This window comes from Pteronotus mesoamericanus, unplaced genomic scaffold, assembly GCF_021234165.1.
Source record: "Pteronotus mesoamericanus isolate MK-2021 breed Mesoamerican mustached bat unplaced genomic scaffold, CSHL_Meso_final scaffold_167, whole genome shotgun sequence".
NCBI classification, from domain to species: Eukaryota; Metazoa; Chordata; class Mammalia; order Chiroptera; family Mormoopidae; genus Pteronotus; species Pteronotus mesoamericanus.
This window is the reverse complement of record NW_026555308.1, coordinates 38,349,530-38,375,296: the sequence shown is the minus strand read 5'-3', so window position 1 is coordinate 38,375,296 and position 25,767 is coordinate 38,349,530. Positions and strand designations below refer to the sequence as shown.

The 25,767-nt window shown below is 35.6% G+C and overlaps 1 protein-coding gene across 8 annotated transcripts in view; it reads left to right on the top strand.

The window, feature by feature from the left end:
• Window positions 1-25,767, top strand: part of APC (APC regulator of WNT signaling pathway) — a 144,629-nt gene that overhangs the window by 67,194 nt on the left and 51,668 nt on the right. For all 8 annotated transcript variants that reach the window (XM_054589969.1, XM_054589967.1, XM_054589965.1 and 5 more), the window contains 2 exons: window positions 2,125-2,238; window positions 13,256-13,339. In XM_054589969.1, coding sequence (XP_054445944.1) covers window positions 2,125-2,238; window positions 13,256-13,339 — 198 coding nt within the window. The remainder of the gene's footprint in view (window positions 1-2,124; window positions 2,239-13,255; window positions 13,340-25,767) is intronic.

Here is a 25,767-nt window from a genome sequence, read left to right as displayed (position 1 = left end):
ATTTCCCAACATACTCTGTAGAAGTGTTTATCACCATCTGTCTGTTTTTTAACCCTATTACAGGAATCATGCCAGATAGTTTTTGAATAAAAATATCTTTGAACATGTATAACTAGGATATAATCCTATATGTAACCGTAGTCCTATTTCAGTTATTATAATAGCTGTAGGCAGGGACCTTAAGAACTCTTTGCATATGCTAAAATTTCTTTGTTTTGCAGGTACAACTATAAAAGAAAAATGACTGTATTTGAACTATTGTTCATAAGTATTTTTTGTAAATTTTTAGAAATATATATTTTAAGAAGATATACTTAGAATATATCTTCCTCTCTTAGCTTAGATTTTTTAGTTTCTAATAGCACTTTTGAGGGAACATAATGAACAAAAAGCAAGAAAAATAAAAGAAGAAGAAAAACCTTTTCCAAAACATGTAGTTAGTTAGGTTTCCTGAGTGGGCATTGTCTGGCAGGAGCTAGAACTAGAAACTTAAGTGTTTAGTCAGTCCCCTAGGACAATCTGTAAGGTTATGAGAGGGAGAGAGATGATACAGTGTCCTCAACACCCTCTTAGGAATTAAGGAAACACAAATAGTGAAAACATAGCTATTGGAGAGTTGTTAGCAAACAAGGATTAGGAACTCAGGGTTTGGCGGGACTTTGACTCTTATAAACAAAAATAGCAAGATATAGTTTGTTCATAATTCACTTTGGTAATTAGAATATACAAAATTTAGAAAGCAACTGCATGTAATCAGGGTTAGGAAGGGGCTCCGATATAGGTGACAACTCAAGCAATTGGCTAATATTATGTAAGACTTTATTATGGATTATTTTGTATCATTAGCAAATTTAAATTGCTTGCATTTCATAAATATTTTTTAAATTTTAAAAATTCTGCTTTTAATACTGGGAAGCCAAGTTAAGAACACGTTCATATGGAAATATGTATCAAGATGTAGGCATTGCTTTTAAAATATCAAGTCTAAAGCACACTACTACAACATACTGTGTCATGTTTATCTTTCTTTGTGAGGGATTTGGTAAGTGGAGGACATATATGAGAGGAGTTACAGCTGACTAATTAGGAATTAAATAACATGCAGACTTTCTTCTATTATTATAGCCCATAATTTGGGTATGCCTGTGGGAATACATTGCATATGAGTGGGAAAAGGATCAGAGCCTTCTCTAAGTTAACTGACAGTTTTGGAATCCTTGAGCTTACAGAATGCTATTCTGAGTCAGACGTGTCTAATGCAGCTTTCTAGTGGGCCTAAAAAGCGTGAAAAATCTGTAGCACTTCCTTGTTCTCCTCATAGCACATTAACTAGCCCATTTTATTTAATCATATTTTTTAGCCTTTATTACCTCTTGGGCCACATGTTTGTAAGTTTCATTATTTTGTCTTTTTCATCTTTTTGTATGTCTAGTAGTTATCATAGTGCCTGAAATTTTAATTAGAGGGTTAATAAATTATTAAATAAATTAACACTCTGTGAAGAAGTACTTTTTTTGTCTCCATTTTGCTTCACTTTTGGATTTTACCAAAAAGTTTATGATTTTAAAGTTTAAGTTGTCCTCATGATTTATGAATATCTGTATTACATAAAAGCTTTTTCTTGTCCCATTTTCTTCATTTTACAAATGGAGAAGTTCTCTCTGTTTAGTCTGCATATATATGGTAATCCTTACCTTAAGCTGAGGTATAAACTTAAGGATGACAGACCTGTTCTTTTATTTTTCTATGTTCACATTAATATGCTAGTTTTTAATAATTAAAATACTACCTCTTCAGTGAAGAAGAATCATAAGGGAACTTAAGATCGGCTTACTGGACCAATTATATATATTAAATGAAATAGTACAATTTAATTAAAGATATTTGTGCGTATGGGGCAATAAAAATGTTTCAATTCTGCATTTCACATGTGGGACCCAGACTGAGCCTAGCACCTAAAATCTGTTTTAGGCCTCGTTGGAGTAAAATATAATTTTCTTATGCACCATATCTTATACGTATTACCTTGTTCATTTCCTTTGTTGGATTTATTTGCCTTTTTTGCTTTTAATGATAAACACACAACATAAGATAGTAACATTTTAATTTTATTTGTGGTTTCAGTTTTCCTTACAAACAGATATGACCAGAAGACAATTGGAATATGAAGCAAGGCAAATCAGAGTTGCAATGGAAGAACAATTAGGAACATGCCAAGATATGGAAAAACGAGCACAGGTAACTGATTTATTATTAAATTAAAACCAGCACTAGCTAAACTATTCATTTGTCTCCACTTTGGCACCATTTCAAAATAAGAATAATATACCATGGCTGTTCGGCAACATAACCAGTGTTGACATAATTTTGCCTTGGAATTGTAGGAGGGAAAGAGTTAGATGCTAGTCATCTGAGAGCTGATAGCCAGCTTCAGTTCTCCTTTGAAGTTTTTACTTCTTGTAATCTAAGTGTAATGACATTCAGAATACTGCTCTTCAAGTTGTACAAGTAACAAAAGGGGGGAGGAGGAGACCTCATTCAAGGAAGTAGGATAGAAACATATAAACCGAACATTGGGAAAGGTGAAATGAGGTGAACAGAGAACACTTCTGTATTTCTAACTTCAGCTAATATCAAGGAAGAATTTTAACTGGCTTTGTTATTTGTAAGTATTTCCATATATTGAATTTAGACCTTTTATGTTCACACAAGTATATTACTAATATATTTAAGTCCCGGAGAGGCTTTGCTAATTGCCTTGTCTATTTCTTTTTTTTTTTAAAGAGAAAGTTTATTTAGAAAGTCACAGAGGTAGGTGAGCCAGCTGGGCTGTGTGGGCTCAGGAAACAAGTTATAGAGGCAAAAGAAGGACAGGCCTTTGGAGCTTAGGAGAAAGAAAGACAAAGGTAATATATCTGATGGAAGAGGAGGCCGAAAGGTGAGGGAGTGCTCTAGAGAGAGAAAGCACACGCTGGGTCCTCTGTCCTGAGGGCTTTTATCCCCATTTGTTTTGTTTTGTTTTTACTGACTTTTTTTTTCATTACCATTTGGTCCCCTTATACCTTCCACCCTAGCAATCACCACACAGTTGTCCATGTCCATAAGTCGTTTTTCCTTTTTGCTCAATCGTACCACCCCCTACCCTCTCCCCACCCTGGCAGCTGTCATCTGCTCTCCATCTGTGACTCTGTCCCCATTTTCCTTGTTAGTTCAGTTTTTGTTCGTTAGATTCCACGTAGGAATGAAATCATAATAGTATTTGTCTTTCTCTCTGGCTTACTTCACCTAGCATAATGTTCTCCAGGTCCATCCATACTGTCACAAAGGATAAAATTTTCTTCTTTTTATACCTGAGTAGTATTCCATTGTGTAAATGTCCTGTAGTTGTTTTATCCACTCATCTATTGATGGACACTTGGGCTGCTTCCATATCTTGTTGATTATAAATAACGCTGAAATGAACATAGGGGTGCTTAAGTTTTTTCAAATTAGTGTTTTGGTTTCCTTTGGATATATTTTCAGATATGGGATTGCTGGGTTGAAAGGCAGATCGTTTTTAATTTTTTGAGGTGTCTCCATACTGCTTTCCACAGTGGCTGCACCAATCTGCCTCCCCACCAACAGTGCAAAAGGGTTCCCCTTTCTCTGCATCCTTGCCAGCATTTGTTGTGTGTTGATTTATTGATGATGGCCATTCTGATAGATGTGAGGTGATATCTCATAGTAGTTTTAATTTGCTTTTCTCTGATGATTGGTGACATTGGGCCTCTTTTCATATGTCTCTTGGCCATCTCTGTGTCCTCATTGGAGAAGTATCTGTTCAGGTCCTTTGCCCATTTTTTAATTGTTTTATTTTTTTGGTGTTGACTTTTGTTAAGTTCCTTATAAATTTTGGATATTAACTTCTTATCAGATGTATTGGTGAATATATTCTCCATTCTGTTGGTTGTCTTTTTATTTTTTTGATGTTTTCATTTACTATGCAAAAACGTTTTAGTTTGATGTAGACTCACTTTTCTTTCGTTTCCCTTGCTTGGGGACATCTATTCGATAAAATACCTCTATGAGCAATGTCTGAGATTTTGCTGCCTGTTTTCTCCTATGATGTTTATGGTTTCAGGTCTAACAATTAAGTCTTTGATCCATTTTTAATTTATTCTTGTGTAAGAAGGTAGTCTAGTTGCATTTTCTGCATGTCCAGTCTTTCCAACACCATTTATTGAATAAACTATCTTTAGCCCATTGTATGTGCTTGCTTCCTCTGATGAATATTAATTCACTATAAAGGTATGGGTTTATTTATGGGCTCTCTATTCTGTACCATTGATCTATGTGTCTGTTTTCATGCCAGTACCATGCTGTTTTGATTGTTACGGCCGTATAGTATAGTTTAATGTTAGGGTGATTCCTCCAACTTCGTTCTTTCACAGGATTGCTGTTGCTATGTAGTGTCTTCTGTGGTTCCATATAAATTTTTGAAATATTTGTTCTAGTTCTGCGAAATATGTCATTGCATTGAATCTATAAATTGCTTTTGGTAGTATGGATATTTTAATGTTATTTCTTCCTTTCCATGAACACAGTATGTGCTTCCACTTATTTGTATCTTCTTCAGTTTCTTTCTTCAGTGTCTTAAAAATTTCTGAGTATAGGTCTTTTACATCCTTGGTTAGGTTTATTCTTAGGTATATTATTCTTTTTGTACCAATAGGGAGTGTGATTGTCTTCTTAATTTCCTTTTCTGTTAGTTCATTATTGGCATATAAAAATGCTCCTGATTTCTGGATACTAATTTTGTATCCTGCTACTTTTCTAAATTCATTTATCCGTTTTAGTAGTTTCTTGGTGGAATCTTTGGGGTTCTCTATGTACAATATCACGTCATCTGCAAATAATAACAGTTTTACTTATTCCTTTCCAATGTGGATGCCTTTTATTTCTTCTTCGTCTTGTCTGATTGCTGTAGCTAGGATTCCCAGTACTATGTTGAATAAGAGAGGTGAATTTCAACAGTGTTCCCGATCTTAAGGGGAACACTTGTAGTTTTTGCACATTGAGTATGATGCTAGCAGTGGGTTTGTCATCTATGGCCTTTATTATGTTTAGGTGTGTTCCCTCTAATCCCACTTTGCTCAGAGTTAGCAAAAATGGTGCTGTATTTTATCAAAACACTTTTTCTACATCTATTGATATGGTCATGTGGTTTTTATCCTTCATTTTGTTTATGTGGTGAGTAATATGTATTGATTTGCAAATGTTGTACCATCCTTGCATTCTTGAAATAAATCCCTCTTGATCATGGCGGATGATTTTTTTTGATGCAGTCATATTCGGTTTGTTGAGGTATTTAGCATCTGTTCATAAGGGATTGAGGCTTATAATTTTCTTTCTTTGTAGTGTTTTTATCTGGTTTTGAAATTAGGATAAGGCTGACCTCATGAAATGAGTTTGGGAGCCTTCCCTCCTCTTGAATTTTATGAAATAGTTTGTGAAAGAGAGATGTTAGTTCTCCTCAGAAGGTTTGGTCACTTACCCTATGAAGCCTTCTGGTCCAGGGCTTTTGTTAGTTGGGAGTTTGTTGATTACTGCTTCAGTTTCATTAGGTGTAACCTGTCCATTCACATTCTCTGATTCTTCCTGATTTATTTTTGGAAGATTGTCTTTCTGAGAATTTATCCATTTCATCCAGGTTCTCCAGTCTTTTGGCATATAGTTGTTGATAATATTTTCTTAAAATTCTTCGTATTTGTTTGGTGTCAGTTGCTATTTCTTTTTCTGATTTTATTTATTCATGCCCTCTCTCTTTTTCTTGATGAGTTTGGTTAAAGGTTTATTATCAATCTTGTTTATTTTTTCAAAGAACCATCTCTTAGTTTCATTGATCATTTTAGTATCATTTTTTTTTAGACTATTTCATTTATTTCTGCACTGATCTTTATTATTTCCTTCCTTCTACTCATTCTGGGCTTTGTTTGTTCTTTTTCAAGTTTTTTTAAGTGTGAAGTTAGGTTGTTTATTTGAGCTTTTTCTTGTGTTTTGAGACAGGCCAGTAATGTTGTGAATTTCCCTCTTAGGATTGCTTTCCCAGTGTTCCATAGATTTTGGATTGTTGTGTCCTCATTTTCATTTGTTTCAAGGCATCTTTTGATTTCTTCCTTGATCTTGTTGTTGGCCCATTCATTGTTTAATAACATGTTATTTAGCTGCCATGTGTTTGTGTGTTTTTCAGTGTTCTTGTGATTGATTTCTAGTTTCATAGCATTGTGGTCAGAGAAGATGCTTGGATATGATTTCATGTCTTCTTAAATTATTCAGACTTGTTTTGTGTCTTAACATGTGGTCTATCCTAGAAAATGTTCCATGTGCACTTGAAAAATATATATATTCTGCTGTTTGGGGGTGAAATGCTCTGAAGATATCAATTAAATCCATTTGATGTAGTGTGTCATTTAAGGCCGCTGTCTCCTTGTTGATTTCCTTTATGGAAGATCTATCCATTGAAGTCAGTGAGGTGTTAAAATCCCTGACTGTAACTGTATTTCTGTTGCTCTCTTCCTTTATGTCCATCAAGATTTGCTTTACATATTTATGTTCTCCTACATTGGATGCACAAATGTTTACTATGGTTGTATCCTCTTGTTGGATTGTTTACTTTATCATTATGTAGTGTCCTTCTTTGTCTGTTACTATAGCCTTAGTTTTAAAGTCTGTTTTGTCAAATGTAAATACTGCTACCCCAGCTTTTTTTTTCCCCTTTCCATTTGCATGAAATATCTCTTTCCATCTCTTTACTTTTAGTCTGTATGTATCTTTCGATCTGAGATGGAACTCTTGGAGGCAACATATATATGGGTCTTATTTTCTTATCCATTCAGCTACCCTATGTCTTTTGTCATTTGTAAATGAACTCCCCCCGCCAAAAAATTTAAACTAATGGAGAATTGAATAAGGTGACTGGAGTTAACATACATTACACGAATTAATAGCTTTTCTCTAGTAGCAATAGCTTACCAGTTAAAAGTTGAAATGCTCACACTAACAGGAAACTTTAAGATACCTAGAAAAGACCCACATGAAAAATATAAAATTACTAAAGGACATTAAACATGACCTTAAAAATAGAGAAGCCTCAGATGGTAACTAGAATTATAGTGATCATTTCACAGTATATACAAATACTGAATCACTATGTTATACACCTAACACTAATATACAGTTCTATTTCAATTATACCTCAATTTTCTAAAAAATAGAGCAGCCTGGCCCCAGCCAATGTGGATTTGTTGGTTGGAGCATCATCCTGTAAACTGGAAGGTTGCAGGTTTAATTGTTGGTCAGTGCACGTTCCTAGGTTGTGGATTTGGTCCCCGGTCAGGGCGCATTCAGTAGGCAACTGATCAGTGTTTCTCTCCTTTTCTCTTCTGCTTCTTTCCCCACTCTCTAAAAAATCAATAAGCATGTCCTCAGGTCAGTATAAAAAAAAAAGAGAGAGAGAAGTCTGGATGAGAAGATTTTAGTATTCTTAAAATACCTGTATCTTTAAAATAAATAAGTAAATATAATACAGTTCTGATTATAATGTAAATAATTTATTTGGAACTTGGAAAAATGATTCTAAAGTTTATAATGTAAGAATTTCCAAAAATGTTTAAGAAAGTAATCACAGTGAGTAGGGGTTTACCATTTGTTAAAAATTATTTTAAAGATGTCTCAGTAATCACAGCATGATAGCGCAGGAATATATATAGGCAAGTGGATTAAAATAGGGAGAAGAAGGAGATGCAAGACTATGGATAAAAGTTACATTATAAATTTGGGGTGAAATGGTAAGTAGTAATAAAACCTATTTGGAAGAAGAGAAATTCATTTAGATCCATACCTCACATCTGTACAAGAAAAATTACAGATGTAGTAAATATCTAAGTGTGAAAAATAAATCTAAAATTAATAGAAGAAAATATAAAAGAGGCCTCCTTAACTATTGGAAATAAGAATGGAAATTCAAAAGCAGTAAAGGTGTAAAATGATTTTATTTTATAAAATTTTAAAACATTCATCCTGCAGAAGATAAGGGAAAATATTTGTAGCACATAAAGGGAGAATGAATGGTTAATATCCCTAAAATTATAAAAATTTATACAAGTTGATAAGGAAAAGACAACTCTTTTTTAATGAGCATAGGATATAATCTACCAATTTATTGAAAAGAAAATACAAATGACGAGTAAAGCATACAAATGACTGGCAAACATTTTAAGGAAACTGAAAACAAAATCCACTCTTGCTCTTGCCTGTGTGTGGTTGTTAGTCTTCAGCTACCTCTGTTAATAGCTTGATTACTTATTTATTTACTTACTACTTTATTTGTTCAACGCATATTTAGGCACCTATTATGGTGGTCCCTACTCTCCTACAGACATGTTAGCAAAGGTTGGGAAAATATATATCAAGTTAATAGAGCTTATTTCTGGAAAGTGAGGGTTGGTAGGGTAAAGATTACTTACACTTTTATGTTTTCATAATTTTTTATAATTATAGGAATGATATAGTTTGATATATATTTCATCTGTTTCCTGGTTGATGGAAATTTAAGTTGTTTATAATTTTTCACTATTAAAACAACTAGGATAAACATACTTATTCCTTATAAGTTGTAAATATGAGCAAGATAATAATAAGAGTTTCTGTAGTTTAAGAATCAACAATCTTCTTCTTAAAGGACCAGACAGGAAATATTTTAAACATTGTGGTCCATTAGTCTCTGCCACAGCTCTGCCTTTGTAGCAAGAAAACAACCATAGACGACAATATGTAAACAAACGGACTTGGCTATGTGACAGTAAAACTTGATTTACAAAAGTGGACAGCTGACCTCTGCTCTAGAGTAAATACCAAAAAGCATTAATGTTGGACATTAGGTATGAGTGTTTTGAACTAATTTTGGCAAATTGCACTCAAGATGACTTTATCGATTAGTATGTGAGAATTCCTTTTTCTTCTGCATGTCTTCTTTAGCAGTGAGTCGAACTTTGTAGTTAACAACTATTGGACAACGAAATTTTATCTTGTAATTTAGTTTATACTTCCTTGTATGCTACTGAAGTTAAATATCTTTTCATATATTTATTAGAATTTTGGATTTTCTTTCTAGTCATATCTTTACCATTTTCTGTTATGTTAAATGTCTCATTCTAAAGTATTTGAGAGATGTTTTAATATCTTCTTGATACCACCCTGTTATAGATAATATATATTACAACCCTTCCCTGCCAAACTGAGTACCTATTTTAGCTTTGTGATAAAAACTAGTTTTATTATAAAGCTAAATTAATTATATTGCCACATTTGTGCTATGACCTATTTAAACATCGTTTTCTGTACTGAAGTCATAAAGGTACCCCCCTATAATTTCTGATAGTTTTACTGTTTTATTTTTACAATTAGGTCTTTAATTCATCTCAGATTTGCTATTATGTATGGTATGGAGGTATAGCTCTAATTGTGTACATACATACACATTTTAAAAATATGTAATTATTTAATATAAATCAATATATTTAAATAACATTATATTTGCTATTTAAATATAATATATTAATGATTATTAATATATTGATTATATAATCACATGTGCATACACTTACATGCAGATATATGCGTATTTATATTGAGTAGTTTCTCATTATCATTTATTGGATACTCCACTATTTCCTTATTGGATACTCCATTATTTGTGCACTGATTAGTAATGCCATCTCTGGCATATGCTAAGTTGATTTTTTTTCTGGATATATCTGGACTGTATTTCATTAGTCTATTTTAGTTTCTCAGTGCCTACACTGGTACCACATTTGTTTTATTTGCTCTAGTATTGTCAGTCTTGGTACCCAGGAAGGGTGAGTTTCTCTATTGTTTGTAAAAATGTGGTTATACTGTCTCATTACTCTCCCATTTGAAATTTTGTATCAGCTTGTCTAATTCAAAGAAAATCCTTTTGGGCTTTCGATTTGAGTTACATTGAATTTATAAATTAATTTGAGGAGAATTTATCTTTACAGTACTGAGCCTTCTTGGTTGAAAGGATGAACTGGAGCCAAACCTGGCTTTTAATCTTAGACTCTAACTTACCAGCACTGTGATCTTGGGTAAAGTCTTTGCCTCAGTTTTAAAATACAGATAATGATAAGCCCGGGCCAGGTGGCTCAGTTGGTTGAAGCCTAATCCTATGCACCAAGAGGCTGTGTGTTCAGACCCTAGTCAGGGCACATACCTAGGGTGCGGGTTCGTTCCCCAGTTGGGGTGCATACAGGAGGTGGCCTGTCAATGTTTCTCACATCAATGTGTTTCTCTCTCTCTCCCCCTCCCCCTTCCTCTCTAAGATCAATAAACGTATCCACGTGTGAGGATTTTTTTTTTTTAGGTTTTTAGGAAAGTTAAAAAAAGAAATTCCCTGGCTGGTGTGCTCAGTGGATTGTGTGCTCAGTGGATTGTGTGCCAACCTGCGAACCAAAGCCGTTGTTGGTTTGATTCCCAGTCAGGACACATGCCTGAGTTGTGGGCCAGATCTCCCTCTCTTTCTCCCTCCCTCTCCCTCTCTCTAAAAATAAAATAAAATCTTTTAAAAAAGAGTTTTAAAGAATACAGATAATGATAAACTGTAAAATGTAAGGATTAAGTGATTTAATACATGTCAAAGTACTTAGAATGTTGTACATAAATAAACACACAGTAAATATTAGGTATTGTTATTAATTTTATATCTCTCTATTCCTTTAGGTCTTAAGATATGTGCTTCAATAAAGCTTTTTAATATTCTTCATAAAGCTATTACATGTTTTTTAAAAGATTCCTATATATGTTATAGTTTGTGTTGCTGTTGTGAATGGGATTTTCTTTAATTGCATTACTAAATTATATTTAATTAGTAAGTATCCAGTAATCTTCCTGAACTCAGTGATTAGATTGTTTCATTAGCCTAAGATTTTTTTTTTAATTTCCATGTAAACTGTCATAGTATTAATGACAATTGTATCTTTTTCAGTACTTTGTTTTTTCTTTGTATTGTGTAAGAGCTCTAATAAGCAGTGATGCTGATCTTCTTTGTCTTGTCTTGACTTTAAAAGGGATTCTGTAATGTCACCATTAAGTATTTTGTTTACACAAGATTTATGATAAATATCCTTTATCAAGTTAATTTATTCGCCATTCCTAATTTGTTGAGGTTATCCTGAATCTGTATGGAACTGTATTACTATTGTAATTTTTTAAAATTTGTTTTTCAAAGTCATTCCAACTCAGTACTCTTGAAAAATTAAGCACTTTTTATTAAACATCATCTCATAAATATTCAAGATTGTCATATAGGAAAAGTATTTTTCCTATAGGAAAAGAAAAATACTATTGTCCTCTTCTATTCCCATGTTGAGAAACAAAAGCACAAGCATTGCCATGTCAGAAATCATCCACTTCAGTGGACGTTAAGGCATAGAATTACTTCAGGATTTAGTGACATATTGGTAATACAGAAATGTAGAGTTAGAGAGAGAAATATTAGATATAATTTCCATTTTCATCGTCTAAGCATTAAATTTTAAATTTAAGACTTCATTGGTGGAAGGGAGCTAGCTAATCAAATACTACAAAGCCAGTAATTATGTGTGCGTGGTACTTTCTGTAAAACCAGGAAATATTTACCATCTGGTTGTAGAAGTGATCACTCATCTTTGCAGTACTTTTGGAAAGTTACCAAATGTACAGGCACATCTCCTTGAGTTTGTTTTCATGATATAAATTAGATTAGGTAAGATTTGTTTATTAGAGAATATGATTTATGTTAACTATTTCCGAACTATGATAGAGAGAATCAGCATAAACTGTAGAGTTACAAAGGAAGGGAGGGAAGAATTCTGTAAAGATTTTTGTGTGTATGTGTGTAAGCACTTCTTTGAGCTCTTCTGTGTTTACCATGATGTTGGATAATAGCAGCAATAAACATTTTTACAATGATAATAAGAAAAGGAAGACATGGCTATTTAAGCAAAACTAGATACGATCAAAGGGTTAGTTTTCTTTATAAGTTTTATAACTATATGTACTTAAAGCTATTTGTTATAGTACTTTTATTTATCTATTGGGGTATACATGCTCAGAAATCGTTTATTGAGAAGGCTTAATAATCAAAAAAATGTTTGAAACATCTAGTTTATGACATTTTTCCCCCATCAAGACAGTTACTCATAATACAGTTTTTCATACCTAGATATGAGGATGTCATCTAGAAATTTAGTTCAGAAAATGATACAACATTGGCAATACTTATTTTTAAAACCTATATATTTGATTTATCATAAAGCTAATTAAAAACAATTTCAGTTTGCAAGGTTTTTATATATAAATGAATTGGTTTTTCCCACTTTGACTAATATTTATAAAAATTAAAGCAAAGTCTAGTTTTTCTAAATATACTTTTTCCATAGTTTTAATTCCACATTATTTGATCTGTAGTTACTGCTTTCTGTTCACTTGATGGTCTCAGGATTGTGGGTAAACAAAAGCTTAACCCTTATTGTGATCCCAGTGCTGGGAATAAAAATAATGTTTATCTACAGTAGTTATTCGGAAAGCTAAATTTGAAAGTGCTACTGACTTGTAATAGGAATAACTTTGGGGAAGGTTAATCGTACTGTTTAAACCCTAGTGTTTATTAAAACAAGTTAGATGCTCTTTCCCTTTACAAGCATACGATGTTTTATATAAATTTATTATATTATCTGATTAATATAATATCAAAGATTAATTTTAGGTGTAATTTTCTCTTTGTTGAAATATTTTTTGAGAATAGCATAAATACCAAACTTTCACCCTGTGTGCATGATACAGTTTGACATACATTTGTACCATTTTGCTAAGCAGAGCTATATATCTATTGTTAAGTTAGATGTATTAAAAAATTGAACTGAAAAAGGACTCATGGACATGGGCAACACTGGTGATTGCTGGGGGTTGGGAGTATAAGGGGACTAAATGGTAATGGAAAAAAATACAAAAGGTTAAATTTGCATTATTAAAATATTGATTTTGGCTCAAAAAAATTGAACTGAACCTAATGTCATTAGTGTGTGGATAGATATAAATATCTAACTTATAAGAATTGTCTGGCATGATCCTGAGATGTTAAGTGGTAGCCATAGTATGATTATTTACACTAATGTCATCAATAAAAATAGATCTAATTTGGTCACTTATTTTATTTTAGCGAAGAGTAACCAGAATTCAACAAATAGAGAAGGACATACTTCGTATACGACAGCTTTTACAGTCCCAAGCAACAGAAGCAGAGGTTAGTAAATTATCTTTATTGTTTGCAGGTATAAATGTAGGTAGTTATGCTAAGAAAAGAAAATAATGTGGCATCATTGAAATGTAGATGTTCTAGAGAATGGAGATACTTTATAAGTTTTTTCATGAAATTAAATTATCAAAAACTTAGACTACTTTGATTTTGTTATAACTTTAGGACAATTAAAAATTTAGGCACAACCACATGAAAACTACAACTAAACTGTAGAACAGCCATCACTCACAACTATCAAAATTCAGTTGAATGAAAATCTGACAACTACAAAATTAAAGAAACTACATCCATCCAGACTGGTAGGAGGGGCACAGATGCAGAACAGGCTGGTCGCACATCCACATGTGATTGATAAAAATTCAGGAAGGATATCTCAGGAGCAAGGAGTCCCAGCCCCACACCAGGCCCCCCAGCCCAGGGTTCCACTGCCAGCAAGATAGGTCCCCAAAACTTCTGGCTGCAAAAATCAGTGAGAATTGAGTCAGTAGAATAAACTTCTAGAGTCCCAGGGAGTTCCTCTTAAAGCACCCACACAGGGACTTACTCAGACGTATTCCATCTGAGTCCAGCACTGAGATAGCAGCTTAAAAGGTACCAATGACATATAGGGGGGAACTGAAGTTACTGGCATTGAGGCAGGAGCTGGGGTCAGCTTTCTTCAAGACAAAGAGGTGGGCAGAGGCCATTGTCCCTTTTCAGAGCCCTCCACAGAGCTGACAGGTGGGTGCCATATTTGAGACTCAATCCTCCTAGCTAACACTGTTTGCCCACCCTGGAGATCCCCTGAGATTCTGTCCCACCCAACCTAGGGGCCCACCCAAACTTATAACTATGGGTTTTCCATATGAATGACTGGTCTTGGCTCATGCTTCACAACTTCCTAAATCCCCCCAAACAAGCAACAGCCAGCTTCAGTGAGCCCCAAGTCCATGTACCTCTTGCTGAATGGCCCTAGGCCTGGCACTAGCAGCAGCCAACCTAGATTCACAGCTGGGCTTCACCTGGGAGTATCCAAGCCCAGCACAAGTAGCAGCCATCTCAGATTGCTTTATAGCTCATTCAGGGTGGTCACAGGCATAACACAGGAGGGGGCTAACCTGGGCCCACACAACCCAAGAAACACCAGAGCCTCCACACCCAGTGGACAGCTACAGACCATGTTGGAACACCCTGCCCCTGCACAACTAATCCTCCCCGGAGGCAGAGGTTGGTGGTCCATGGTCACAGCCTGTTATTGCAGCTGACTGGCCTGGGTAAATCCCTCCCATTGACCTGCCAACAGCAATCAAGGCTCAACCACAAGAGGAGGGTGTGCTCAGCCCACATGAAAGGTGCACCCTGAGAACCCAGCTTGGGTGATAATGAGAGGCTGTGCTACTGGACTCTACAGGACACCTACTACATTAGGCCACATTACCAACACAGGGAGTCTTAACAGCTCTACCTAATACATAGAAACAAATGTAAGGAGGCTGCCAAAGTGAGGAAACAAAAAAAACATGGCCCAAATGAAAGAACAGATCAAAACTCCAGAAAAAGAACTAAACGAAATGGAGATAAGCAATCTATCAGATACAGAGTACAAAACACTGTTTATAAGGATGCTCAAAGAACTTAGTGAGGACCTCAACCACAAAAAAAAGATCCAACCAGAATCTAAGGATACACTGATTGAAATAAAGAACAGTTTACAGGGGAACAACAGTAGAGTGAATGAAGCTGAGAATCAAATCAATGATTTAGAATATAAGGAAGAAAAAAACAACCAATCAGGAAAACAAGAATCCAAAAAATTGAGGATAGTGTAAGCAGCCTCTGGGACAAGTTCAGGCATTGCAACATCCACATCATAGGGGTGCCAGAAAGAGAAGAGAAAGAGCAAGAAATTCGAAATCTATTTGAAAAAATAAAGAAAACCTCCCGAATTTAGTAAAGGAAATAGACATGCAAATCCAGGAAGCAGAGAGAGTCCCAAACAAGATGGACACAAAGTAGCCCACAACAAGACGCATCATAATTAAAATGTTAAAGAATATAATACAAAACAAAGAGATGAAAGACTGCCCAGAATGAAGATGGAGAATCCAAGACAAATGGTAGAGAAAGTAACCAGTCCATATTGGAACGATTGAGAAGATTCCAAGAGACATGAACCTAAGAAGATGAAATCAGTAGACTACTTAATGTTTTTGAATGTATTGAAACAAAATTTACACAGTAGGAGGGAAACTGATGACATCCTAAGTACATGACACCATTTGCACAAAACAAAAATGGTAACACTTAACCCCATGGACAGCAAGAAGTTGTAAAGGAAAACAATCATAGTATGGCACCTGTCAGCCATGATTAGAATTTAATAGGTGCAATAATGCAAGTAGTGAAAAAAAAAAATCTAACTATAAAGCAATATTGGAAGGATGGACAGTTAGGATGATTGTGGTGTTGAGGGTGGGATGGTGGTAAAAGAGAACCTAGTCCTCATCTTACATAATAGGAAATCAATAAATGATGTATTAAACGGAAAATTGCAGAACTAGCAATTCAAACAGGTTATTTATAAAGAGAAGTAAGTGTCCCCTTACCTCCTAAAAATCCTCTGATGAAATGTTTACCTTTAAAGAATAGAAAATGGGTCCTGGCTGGTGTGGCTCAGTGGATTGAGTGCTGGCATGTGAACCAAAGGGTCACCGGGTCAGTTCCCAGTCAGGTCGCATGCCTGGGTTGCAGGCCAGGTGCCCATTTGGGGGTGTGTGGAAGGCAACCACACATTGATGTTTCTCTTCCTCTCTTTCTCCTCTCTAAAAATAAGTAAATAAAATCTTTAAAAAAAAAAAGAATAGGAAATGGGTCAGGGCAGGCAAATATGAGAGACCTCTATTGTCATGAGTCTTTAGAACTAATGATTATTTAAACAATTTGCATATGTAACTTTGATAAAAAGAAAATATTTTTAGAAGAGCCAAAGACATAATTTAGAAGATATTTATACTTAATCTCCTCTACAGTCCAGATTGGCTTAATAATTACACCTTGATAATGATGATTAGTAAAGAACTTGATAGGAACTTAGAGACATCAAAATGCTGGGAAAAGCCATGTGTAATATAGTATCATTGACCACAAGACAAAGCATGGGAGACAGTATAGAGTAGGGAGTAAGGGTAAAGTACTATTTTGGTGAAACACAAATACAGTATATTCATACCTGCTAGAAACTGAGTGTTACTGGGTCTTGTGCATATCTGTCAACCCTGCAAGTAAATATCTGAAATTAAATTTTGATCACCATGGAGAGGTTGGAGAGTGTAAGTTTAAAAACCATCCCCTCACCAGTTGACAGCCACTGAATGTGGGCACTTCTCACCTTGTTTTATAGGTGAATAAAAAGAAAATTTTGTTTATAAGTGAAGAAAAAGAAAACCTTAAATAAACTACTGCTGAGTAAGGAAAAGAGTAGCACCTGGAAGGCTCAAAAAAAATAAGTTTTCAGAAAATTTTTACTTCAGTCAACTACAGGAAGACTTGTCTATGCAGTAAGAGCATTGTCATAAGGAAACAGTAGAATGAAGTGGTATCAGGATGAAATGTAAAGGAAAATGGGTAAAGAAGGACTAAAAGGATTTTTTTAAGCTAATAAAAAACCACATTGAACAGTAAAGAACAGAATTGTTACTAAGAAAAATTGGCTCAGTATATAAGGAAGAACAGGAACATTTCAAATGCACAGCCGGGTTCGGATTCAACATCACAGGCCATATGGGGAAAAAAGAGAATGCATAGAATGAAACATCAGCACACTGCCATCATGTAAATATTGGGTTGGCCAAAAAGTTCGTTTGTTTTGTGTGGTTGTTTTTTTTTAATAAGATGGCACCAGGAACACTTAGTTGTCTGTGACTTCATTTGGAACAGTTTTGTTAGATTGTATTGAGACAGCTGTTACATCAGCTTGCATTTTTTTAAAAACTTAACCAAAATTGGTTAATTTTTGTGTAGCCACATTAATAGTGAAGATGAAAGAAAATAAGCAACATTTTTAGCATATTATGCTTTATTATTTCAAGAAAAGTAAAAATGCAACTGAAATGTAAAAAAACATTTACACAGTGTATGGAGAAGGTGCTGTGACTGATCGAATATGTCAAAAGTGGTTTGCGAAGTTTTGTGCTGGAGATTTCTCGCTGCACAGTGCTCCACAGCTACGGTCAGACTAGCTGAAGTAGAGAGCAATCAAATCAAGACATTAATTGAGAACAATCAGGGGTATACCACATAGGAGATAGCCGACATACTCAAAATACCCAAAGCAATAAAATTATTGGTAAAAATGAAAAAAAAAGTATTTTATTTTACTGAAAAAACTCAACAAACATTTTGGCTAACCCTGTGCAATTACTAAAAATATGATGAAGCATCTATATTTAAAATTGCTTACATTATAAAAATAGTATGCACACTCTAATCCCATTTTTTAAAAAGACACACACACACATGTGCATGAGAAATAATTTGAGCATGCATATAGCCATCCTGAATGTTTCCTTGTTTTTCTAGTTTGGCCTTTTGTTTTGATTTTTTTTATTGTAACTATGTTTTTAAAATGAGAGAAAACTTTGGTATACAAAACAATTTGACGTGTTCTGTCATCACCAGCACGTTTTTCTACCCATGTACGCAGGGAAAACAACTGTTTGTAACGTTAAAAGTGTAATTTTTTAAGGAGTAGAGTCTAGAAGTTTATTAGTTCATTTGTTGTTTTCTAAGAATGTTTTCATCTATGCCTGACTTTTTAAATATCTTAGGAACTTTGTCTTCAGTATATCTGACTTTGAAATGTGTGGAAACATGTATTTATTAAGCAGGCAGTTTTAAGTACAATAGTCATACTCCTAAAGCAGTTAAACCTGGCTGCGTTAAACTAATATAAACCATATTTGTAATACAAAGAATAAGTGTACATTTTAGAATGTTGATTTTAAGGACAAAACAGAACAAAAACAGTATCTCTTTGCTCCTTTTTCAGTTCCTTTGGCATTATTGTATGCAGTATTCTGGTCGTTAGGAGCCCTTTGGCTTCCAGGTGTAGTTTATCTGTGTTCTTTTTTCCTCTTGATCAAATTTATTACATCATTTTTATTTTTTTAATTACAATCTGCATTGAATATTATTTTGTATTACTTTCAGGTGTATAGCATATTGGTTAGACAGTCACATACTTTACAAGGTGTTCCCTCCAGTATTTCCAGTACCCAGCTGGCATCTTACGTAGCAATTACCATATGATTTACTACGTTCCCTGTGCTGTACTTTCTATTCCCATAACTATTTTGTAACCACTAATTTGTACTTATTAATCCCTTCACCTTTTTTACTACCCTTCCCTCTGGCAACCATCATTTATTTCTCTGTATCTATGAATCTTTCAACTTTATTTATTTTGTTCTTTAGATTTCATATGCAAGTGAAATTATATGGTATTTGTCTTTCTCTGATTGACTTATTTCACCTATCATTAATAGTTCATCCACGCTGTAGCAAATGGCAAGATTTCATTCTTTTTTATGGCCAAGTAATATTTCGTTGTATACACGCACCATGGTGTTTCCCCCCCCTAGAATTTACTTACTTACTTTTAATTACTTTTTTTATTTTTTTCATTGTTCAAATACATTTGTCTCCATTTTCCCGCCACCTCTGTCCCCTGCCCCACCCACCCCCACCTCCTACCTTCAAGCTTTCCCCACTTCAGCTTTGTCCATGGGCCCTTTATACATGTTCCTTGACTTGACTCTTCCCCTTCTTTTCCCCGTTACCCCCCTGCAACCTCTCCTCTTGTTACTGTCAGTTTGTTTTTTCTTTCAATGTTCCTGGTTATATTTTGTTTGCTTGTTTGTTTTGTTGATTAGGTTCCACTTATATGTGAGATCACATGGTATTTGTCTTTCATCCCCTGGCTTATTTCACTTAGCATAATGCTCTCCTGTTCCATCTATTTTGTCACAAAGGGTAGTAGCTCTTCCTTTATTTCTGCTGCATAGTATTCCATTGTGTGAACACACCATGGTTTTTTGATCCACTCATTTACTGATGGGGACTTAGGTTGCTTCCAGCACTTGGCTATTGTAAATTGTGCTGCTATGAACATTGGGGTGCATAGGTTCTTTTGAATTGGTGTTCTGGGATTCTTAGGATATAATTCCACCAGTGGATTGCTGGGTCAAAAGGCAGTTCCATTTTTAGCTTATTGAGGAAATTCCAAACTGTTTTCCACAGTGGCTGCACTAGTCTGCATTCTCACCAACAGTGTACTAGGGTTCTCTTTTCTCCACAACCTCCCCAGCACTTGTTGTTTGTTGATTTGTTTATGATGGCCATTCTGACTGGTGTGAAGTGGTTTCTTATTGTGATTTTAGTTTGCATTTCTCTGATGGCTAGTGATGCTGAGCATCCTTTCATATGTCTCTGGGCCCTGTGTATGTCCTTGGAGAAGTGTCTGTTCAGGTCCGTTGCCCATTTTTTAATTGGATTGTTCGTCTTCCTGGAGTGGAGTCATATGAATTCTTTATATATTTTGGAGATCAGACCCTTCTCCAAGGTATCATTGGTAAATATATTTTCCCATATGGTGGTTCCCTTTTCATTTTGCTGTTTTCTTTAGCCGTGCAGAAGCTTCTTACTTTGATGAAGTCCCATTTGTTTATTCTTTCCTTCACATCCCTTGCTGTAGGAGACATATCGGTGAAAATAATTGCTGTGTGGAATATTTGAGAGTCCTGCCTATGTTCTCCTCTAGATCTTTTACGCTGTCGCAACTTATATTTAAGTCTTTTATCCGTCTTGAGTTTACTTTTGTGTATGGTGCAAGTTGGTGCTCAAATTTCATTTTTTTTTTTGCATGTAGCTGTACAGATCTCCCAACACCATTCGTTGAAGAGGCTATTTTTACTCATTTTATACTTATGCCCCCTTTGTCAAATATTAATTGATCATAGAAACATAGGTTTATTTCTGGGCTCTCTATTCTGTTCCATTGATCTGTGTCTGTTCTTATGCCAGTACCTGACTGTTTTGATTACAGTGGTCTTGTAATATAGTTTGATATCAGGCATTGTAATCCCTCAAAGAAGTAGTTTGTTCTTCGTTCTCAAAATTGCTGCAGCTATTCAGGGTCGTTTATGGTTCCATATAAATTTTTAAAATATTTGTTCTATATCTGTGAAATACGTCATTGGTATTTTAATAGAGATTGCTTTTAATCTATAAATTGCTTTGGGGTGTATGGACATTTTGATGATGTTAATTCTTTCAGTCCATGAACATGGTATATGCTTCCATTTATTTGTGTATTCCTTAATTTCTTTCTTTGGTGTTGTGTAGTTTTCTGAGTACAGGTCTTTTACCTCTTTGGTTAAATTTATTCCTAGATACTGTATTTTTCTTGTTGCTATAGCAAGTGGGATTATTTTCCTGATTTCTGATTCTGATATTTCATTGCTGGTGTACAAAAATGCCTTCAATTTCTGAATATTGACTTTATATCCCACTGTTTGGCCAAATTCACTTATTAGGTCAAGTGGTTTCTTGGTGAAGTCTGTGGGGTTTTATATGTACACTATCATGTCATCTGCAAACAATGACAGTTTTACTTCCTTCTTTCCAATTTGGCTGCCTTTTATTTTATTTTCTTGTCTGATCGCTGTGACTAGGACTTCCAATACTATGTTGAATAGAAGTGGTAAAAGTGTAAAACCTTGTCTTGTTCCCAATCTTAGTGGAAAAGCTTTTAGTTTTCGCCCATTGAGTATGATGTTGGTTGTAGGTTTTCCATATATGGCCTTTATTATGTTAAGGTATGCCCCCTTTACTCCCACTTTGCTGAGTGTTTTTATCATAAATGGATGCTATACCTTATCAAACACTTTTTCTGCATCTATTGATACAATCACGTGGTTTTTGTCTTTTGTTTATGTGATATGTATATTGATTATGAATATTGAAACATCCTTGGATCCTGGGGATAAATCCCATTTGATCATGGTGGATGATCTTTTTAATGTATTTCTGGGTGAGGTTTGCCAATATTTTGTTGAGGATTTTAGCGTCTATGTTCATCAGCAATGTTAGCCTGTAGTTTTCTTTCTTTGTTGTATCTTTCTCTGGTTTAGGGATTAGGATGATGCTGACCTCATAAAAAGAGTTTGGGAGTCTTCCCTCTTCTTGGATTTTTTGGAATAGTTTGAGAAGGACAGGGGTTAGCTCTTCCTTAAATGTTTTGTAAAATACTCCTGTGAAACCATTCGGTACATGACTTTTGTGTGCAGGGAGTTTTTTGATTACTGCTTCAATTTCACCAGCTGTTAGGGTCTGTTCATGCTTTCCGTTTCTTCTTCATTCAGTGTTGGAAGGGTATATTTTTCTAGAAATTTGTCTGTTTCACCCTGGTTTTCACATTTCTTTGTATATAATTGTTCATAGTAATTTCTTATAGTCCTTTGTATTTCTGTGGTATCAGTTGTTATTTCTCCTCTTTCATTTCTGATATTATTTATTTGGGTACTCTCCCTTTTTTCCTTGATGAGTCTGCTTTAAAGGCTTGTTGATTTTGTTATCTTTTCAAAGAACCAGCTCCTGGATTTGTTGATCCTTTTGAATTGCGGGGGGGTGGGTGGGAGGGGGTGGGTGTGTGTGTGTGTGTGTGTGTGTGTGTGTGTGTGTGTGTGTGTGTGTGTAAAATTCAGTTCTGCTCTGATCTTGATTATTTCCTCCCTTCTACTCACTCTGGGCTTTGTTTGTTGTTGTTTCTCCAGTTCTTGACGATGTAGGGTTAGGTTATTTGAAATGTTTCTATATTTTTTAGGTAGTCCTGTATTGCTATGAACTTCCTTCTCAGGACTGCCTTTGCTGTGTCCCATAGGTTTTGGACTGAGGTGTGTTCACTTTCATTTGTTTCCAGAAACTTTTTGATTAATTCTTTGATCTCATTATTGACCCATCCATTGTTTAATACCATGCTATTCAGTCCCCATGAGTTTAAATGTTTTTGAGTTTTTTCCTTGAGGTTGGTTTCTAGTTTCAGGGCCTTGTGGTCCAAGAAAATGCTTGTTATGATTTCAGTTTTCCTGACTTTTTTGTTAGAGGCTTGTTTTGTCGTATCATGTTGTCTGTCTTTGAAAATGTTCCATGTACATTTGAAAAGAATGTGTATTTTGCTTCTTGGGGATGAAAGGGTCTATATATGTCAGTTAAGACCATTTGATCCAATGCATCGTTCAGTTCCACAATATCCTTGTTGATGTTTTGTTTGGAAGATCTATCCATTGTTGTCAGTGGGGTGTTAAAATCCCCTACTATCAGTGTGTTGCCGTCTATGTCTTTCTTGAAGTCCTCCAAGATTTTCCGTATATATTTGGTTGCTCCTATGTTGGGTGCATATAGGTTTACAATGTTTATGTCTTTTTGATGGATTCTTCCTTTGAGTAATATAAAGTGTCCTTCTGTGTCTCCTTTTATGGCCTTTGTTTTAAAATCTATTTTGTCTGATATAAATATTACTACCTTGGCTTTTGTTCCTGTCCATTTTCTTGGAATATTTTTTTCCATCCCTTTACTTTCAGTCTGTGCAGGTCCTTTGTTCTGAGATGGGCCTCTTGTAGGCAGCATATATGCGAGTCATGTTTTCTAATACATTCAGCTACACTTTGTCTTTAGATTGGAGAATTTAATCCATTTACGTTTAAAGTTATTACAGATAGGTACTTACTCATTTTTTCCCTTTGTACCTGTGTTCCTCTCTCTAACACTCTTTTTCTTCATCTTCTTAAAGCAGACACTTTAGCATATCTTGCAGTGCTGATTTGGTAGAGCTGTATTCTTTTAGTCTTCCTTTGTCTGGGAAATTCCTTATTTCACCTTCCATTTTAATTGAGAACCTTGCTGAGTAGAGTAGTCTTGGTTGCAGGCTGTTGCTTTCATTACTTGGAATATTTCTTGCATTCCCTTCTGGCTTGTAGTGTTTCTGTTGAGAAGTCAGCTGCTAGCCGTACCGGGCCTCACTTTTATGTTATTACCTGTTTCTCCCTTGCTGCCTTTAGGATTCTCTGTTTGTCTTTGATATTTGCCATTTTGATGATGATATGTCTTGGAGTGGGCCTCATTGGGTTCCTCTTGAATGGGACCGTCTGTGCTTCCTGGACTTGCATGACTTTTTCTCTCCTCCAATTAGGGAAGTTTTCCATCATTACTTTTTCAAACAGGTTCTCTATCCCTTGCTCCTCTTCTTCTCCTTCTGGTATCCCTATTATATGGATATTACTACGTTTCAGGTTGTACTGCATTTCCCTAAATACTTGTTCATTCTTTTTGAGGGTTTTCCATTTTCTTGCTCTTTCTGGGAGCTGTTTTCTACCTTGTCCTCCAGCTCGCTGATTTGGTCCTCAGCTTCATCTAGCCTGCTTTTGATTCCTTCTACTGTGTTTTTCAATTCAGAATTTGTATTCTTCAATTTCTCTTGCCTCATTGATAGATTCTGTGTCCTTTTTCATGCTGATACAGTTTGCAGTAAGTTCCTCTCAGTTTCCCTGTAGTTTTGGTAATACTCTCTCTGAGCTCACTGAGCTGATCGAGCTTCCCTAGAACCATTGTTTTGAACTCCATATCTGATAGTTTACTTGCCTCTATTTTATTTAGTTCTCTTTCTGGGGATTATTTCTTTCCCTTCGATGGAGGGGGAGGTTTTTGTCTTTCCATTATTTGTGAGACTCTTCTTTTTTGCTTCTACTTCTTAAGTTGATCTGTCTTGACTTCCTTACTTTGTGGTGTGAACTTCTATGATAGGAGACCTATGAGATACAGTGGTGCATTCTCCCTCATCTCCTGAACTTGCTTGTCTTTGGATGCCTTTTATGCCATTTATGTTGGCTCTCTGGAAGTAGTTGGGTTTTGATTTTTGTTTGGTCATTCTTTGATGGGTCCTACCCTCTGGCTAGTTGACTGAGGGTCACTCTGCCCACCACATCTTGCATGTTTTTGTGCAGGTGCTGCCAGGACAAAACCACAAAGACCAGGAAAGAAATACATCTGCAAAAATAACTCCCCTGCAATCCCACTATCAACAGCAAACGAACCAGTATTAATAAGGCTGTAAAGAGATTAAGACTATTGTAAGAAAGAAGAGAAATAGACTGTTAATATAAAATCTAATCACTTAATATGCACAAACTTGATGGACCCAAAATGAACATTAAAAAGCTATGTAGTAAAGAAAATATCACAAATCATGGAGAAGACCACAGTGGATTTCATCTCAGTATCCTCTAGTGTTTACCACTGTTTCTTCTTTCTGGATCTGCCTCTGATGATGTCAGATGTTGACCCCGTCTGACCTTAGGCAGTCTGAGACTTCCAGGAATCTGCTCTATGGCTGTCTCCTTCAGTTGTTAATCTAGTCACTCTGCACTCAGCAATCAGGCTTAGGCATTATAAGGCAGAGCAGAGTCCCTCCTGGGGGCAGGGCTATTGTTTCCTCTCATTCTGCTCCCGCTCAGGGGAGTGGTCTGCCTGAACAAGATGGCTTCTGCCATATGCGGGATAACTCAGTGCCAGGATCCTGCCAGCTACTCCCTCAGTTCTCTCCCCCAAAGCCTCCTCCCCCAGTCTTTCCTCAGGTGTCTGTGGCCCACTTTGCCCTCGCCTTTGCCAGAGCCCAGGGTAAGTGGCTGTAAATAAAAATTTATGCTTTGGCCCTTTGTATCTCAAGCCTCCCATCTCTGGCAAAGAGCAACCCTGCTGCTTGTCGCAGCTGGCTGTTATCTGTGTGCTTTTTGTGCTCTGGTGCTATAGGCCGGGGATCCCCACTTATGATTTAGATCACACTCTTCTCAGAGGGATCCAACTGGCCATTTAAAGATCCCTCTGCCACTGCTGTCCATGGGTGCCCAGCCAGCCTCCTTGAGTCCCCACTGCACTCCTTTACCAGTCAGGTTGTGCTAAAGTTGATTCTTCTTTCTGTCCGAGGTTATAAGACTTTTCTCTCACTATTGTTCAGTTGTTTTTTCTGAGTGATTTCTCCACAATTTAGTTGTATTTCCAAACTGTTCCTGGGAGGAGATCAGTGTGACTTCCATCCACTCCTCTGCCATCTTGTCCCCTCCCCGCACCACACTTTTCTAGCCACTATTGGGTACTTGGCTATTGTAAGTAATGCTGCAGTGAACATAGAGGTGCATATATCCTTTAGAATTAGTGTTTCTGGTTTCTTTGGATATATACCTAGAAGTGGAATCTGCTGGGTTATAATGTAGTTCCACTTTTAATTTATTTGAGAAACCTTCATACTGTTTTCCTTAGTGGCTGCACTAGTCTGCATTCCCACCAATAGTGCACAAAGGTTTTGTTTTTTCCACATTTTTGCC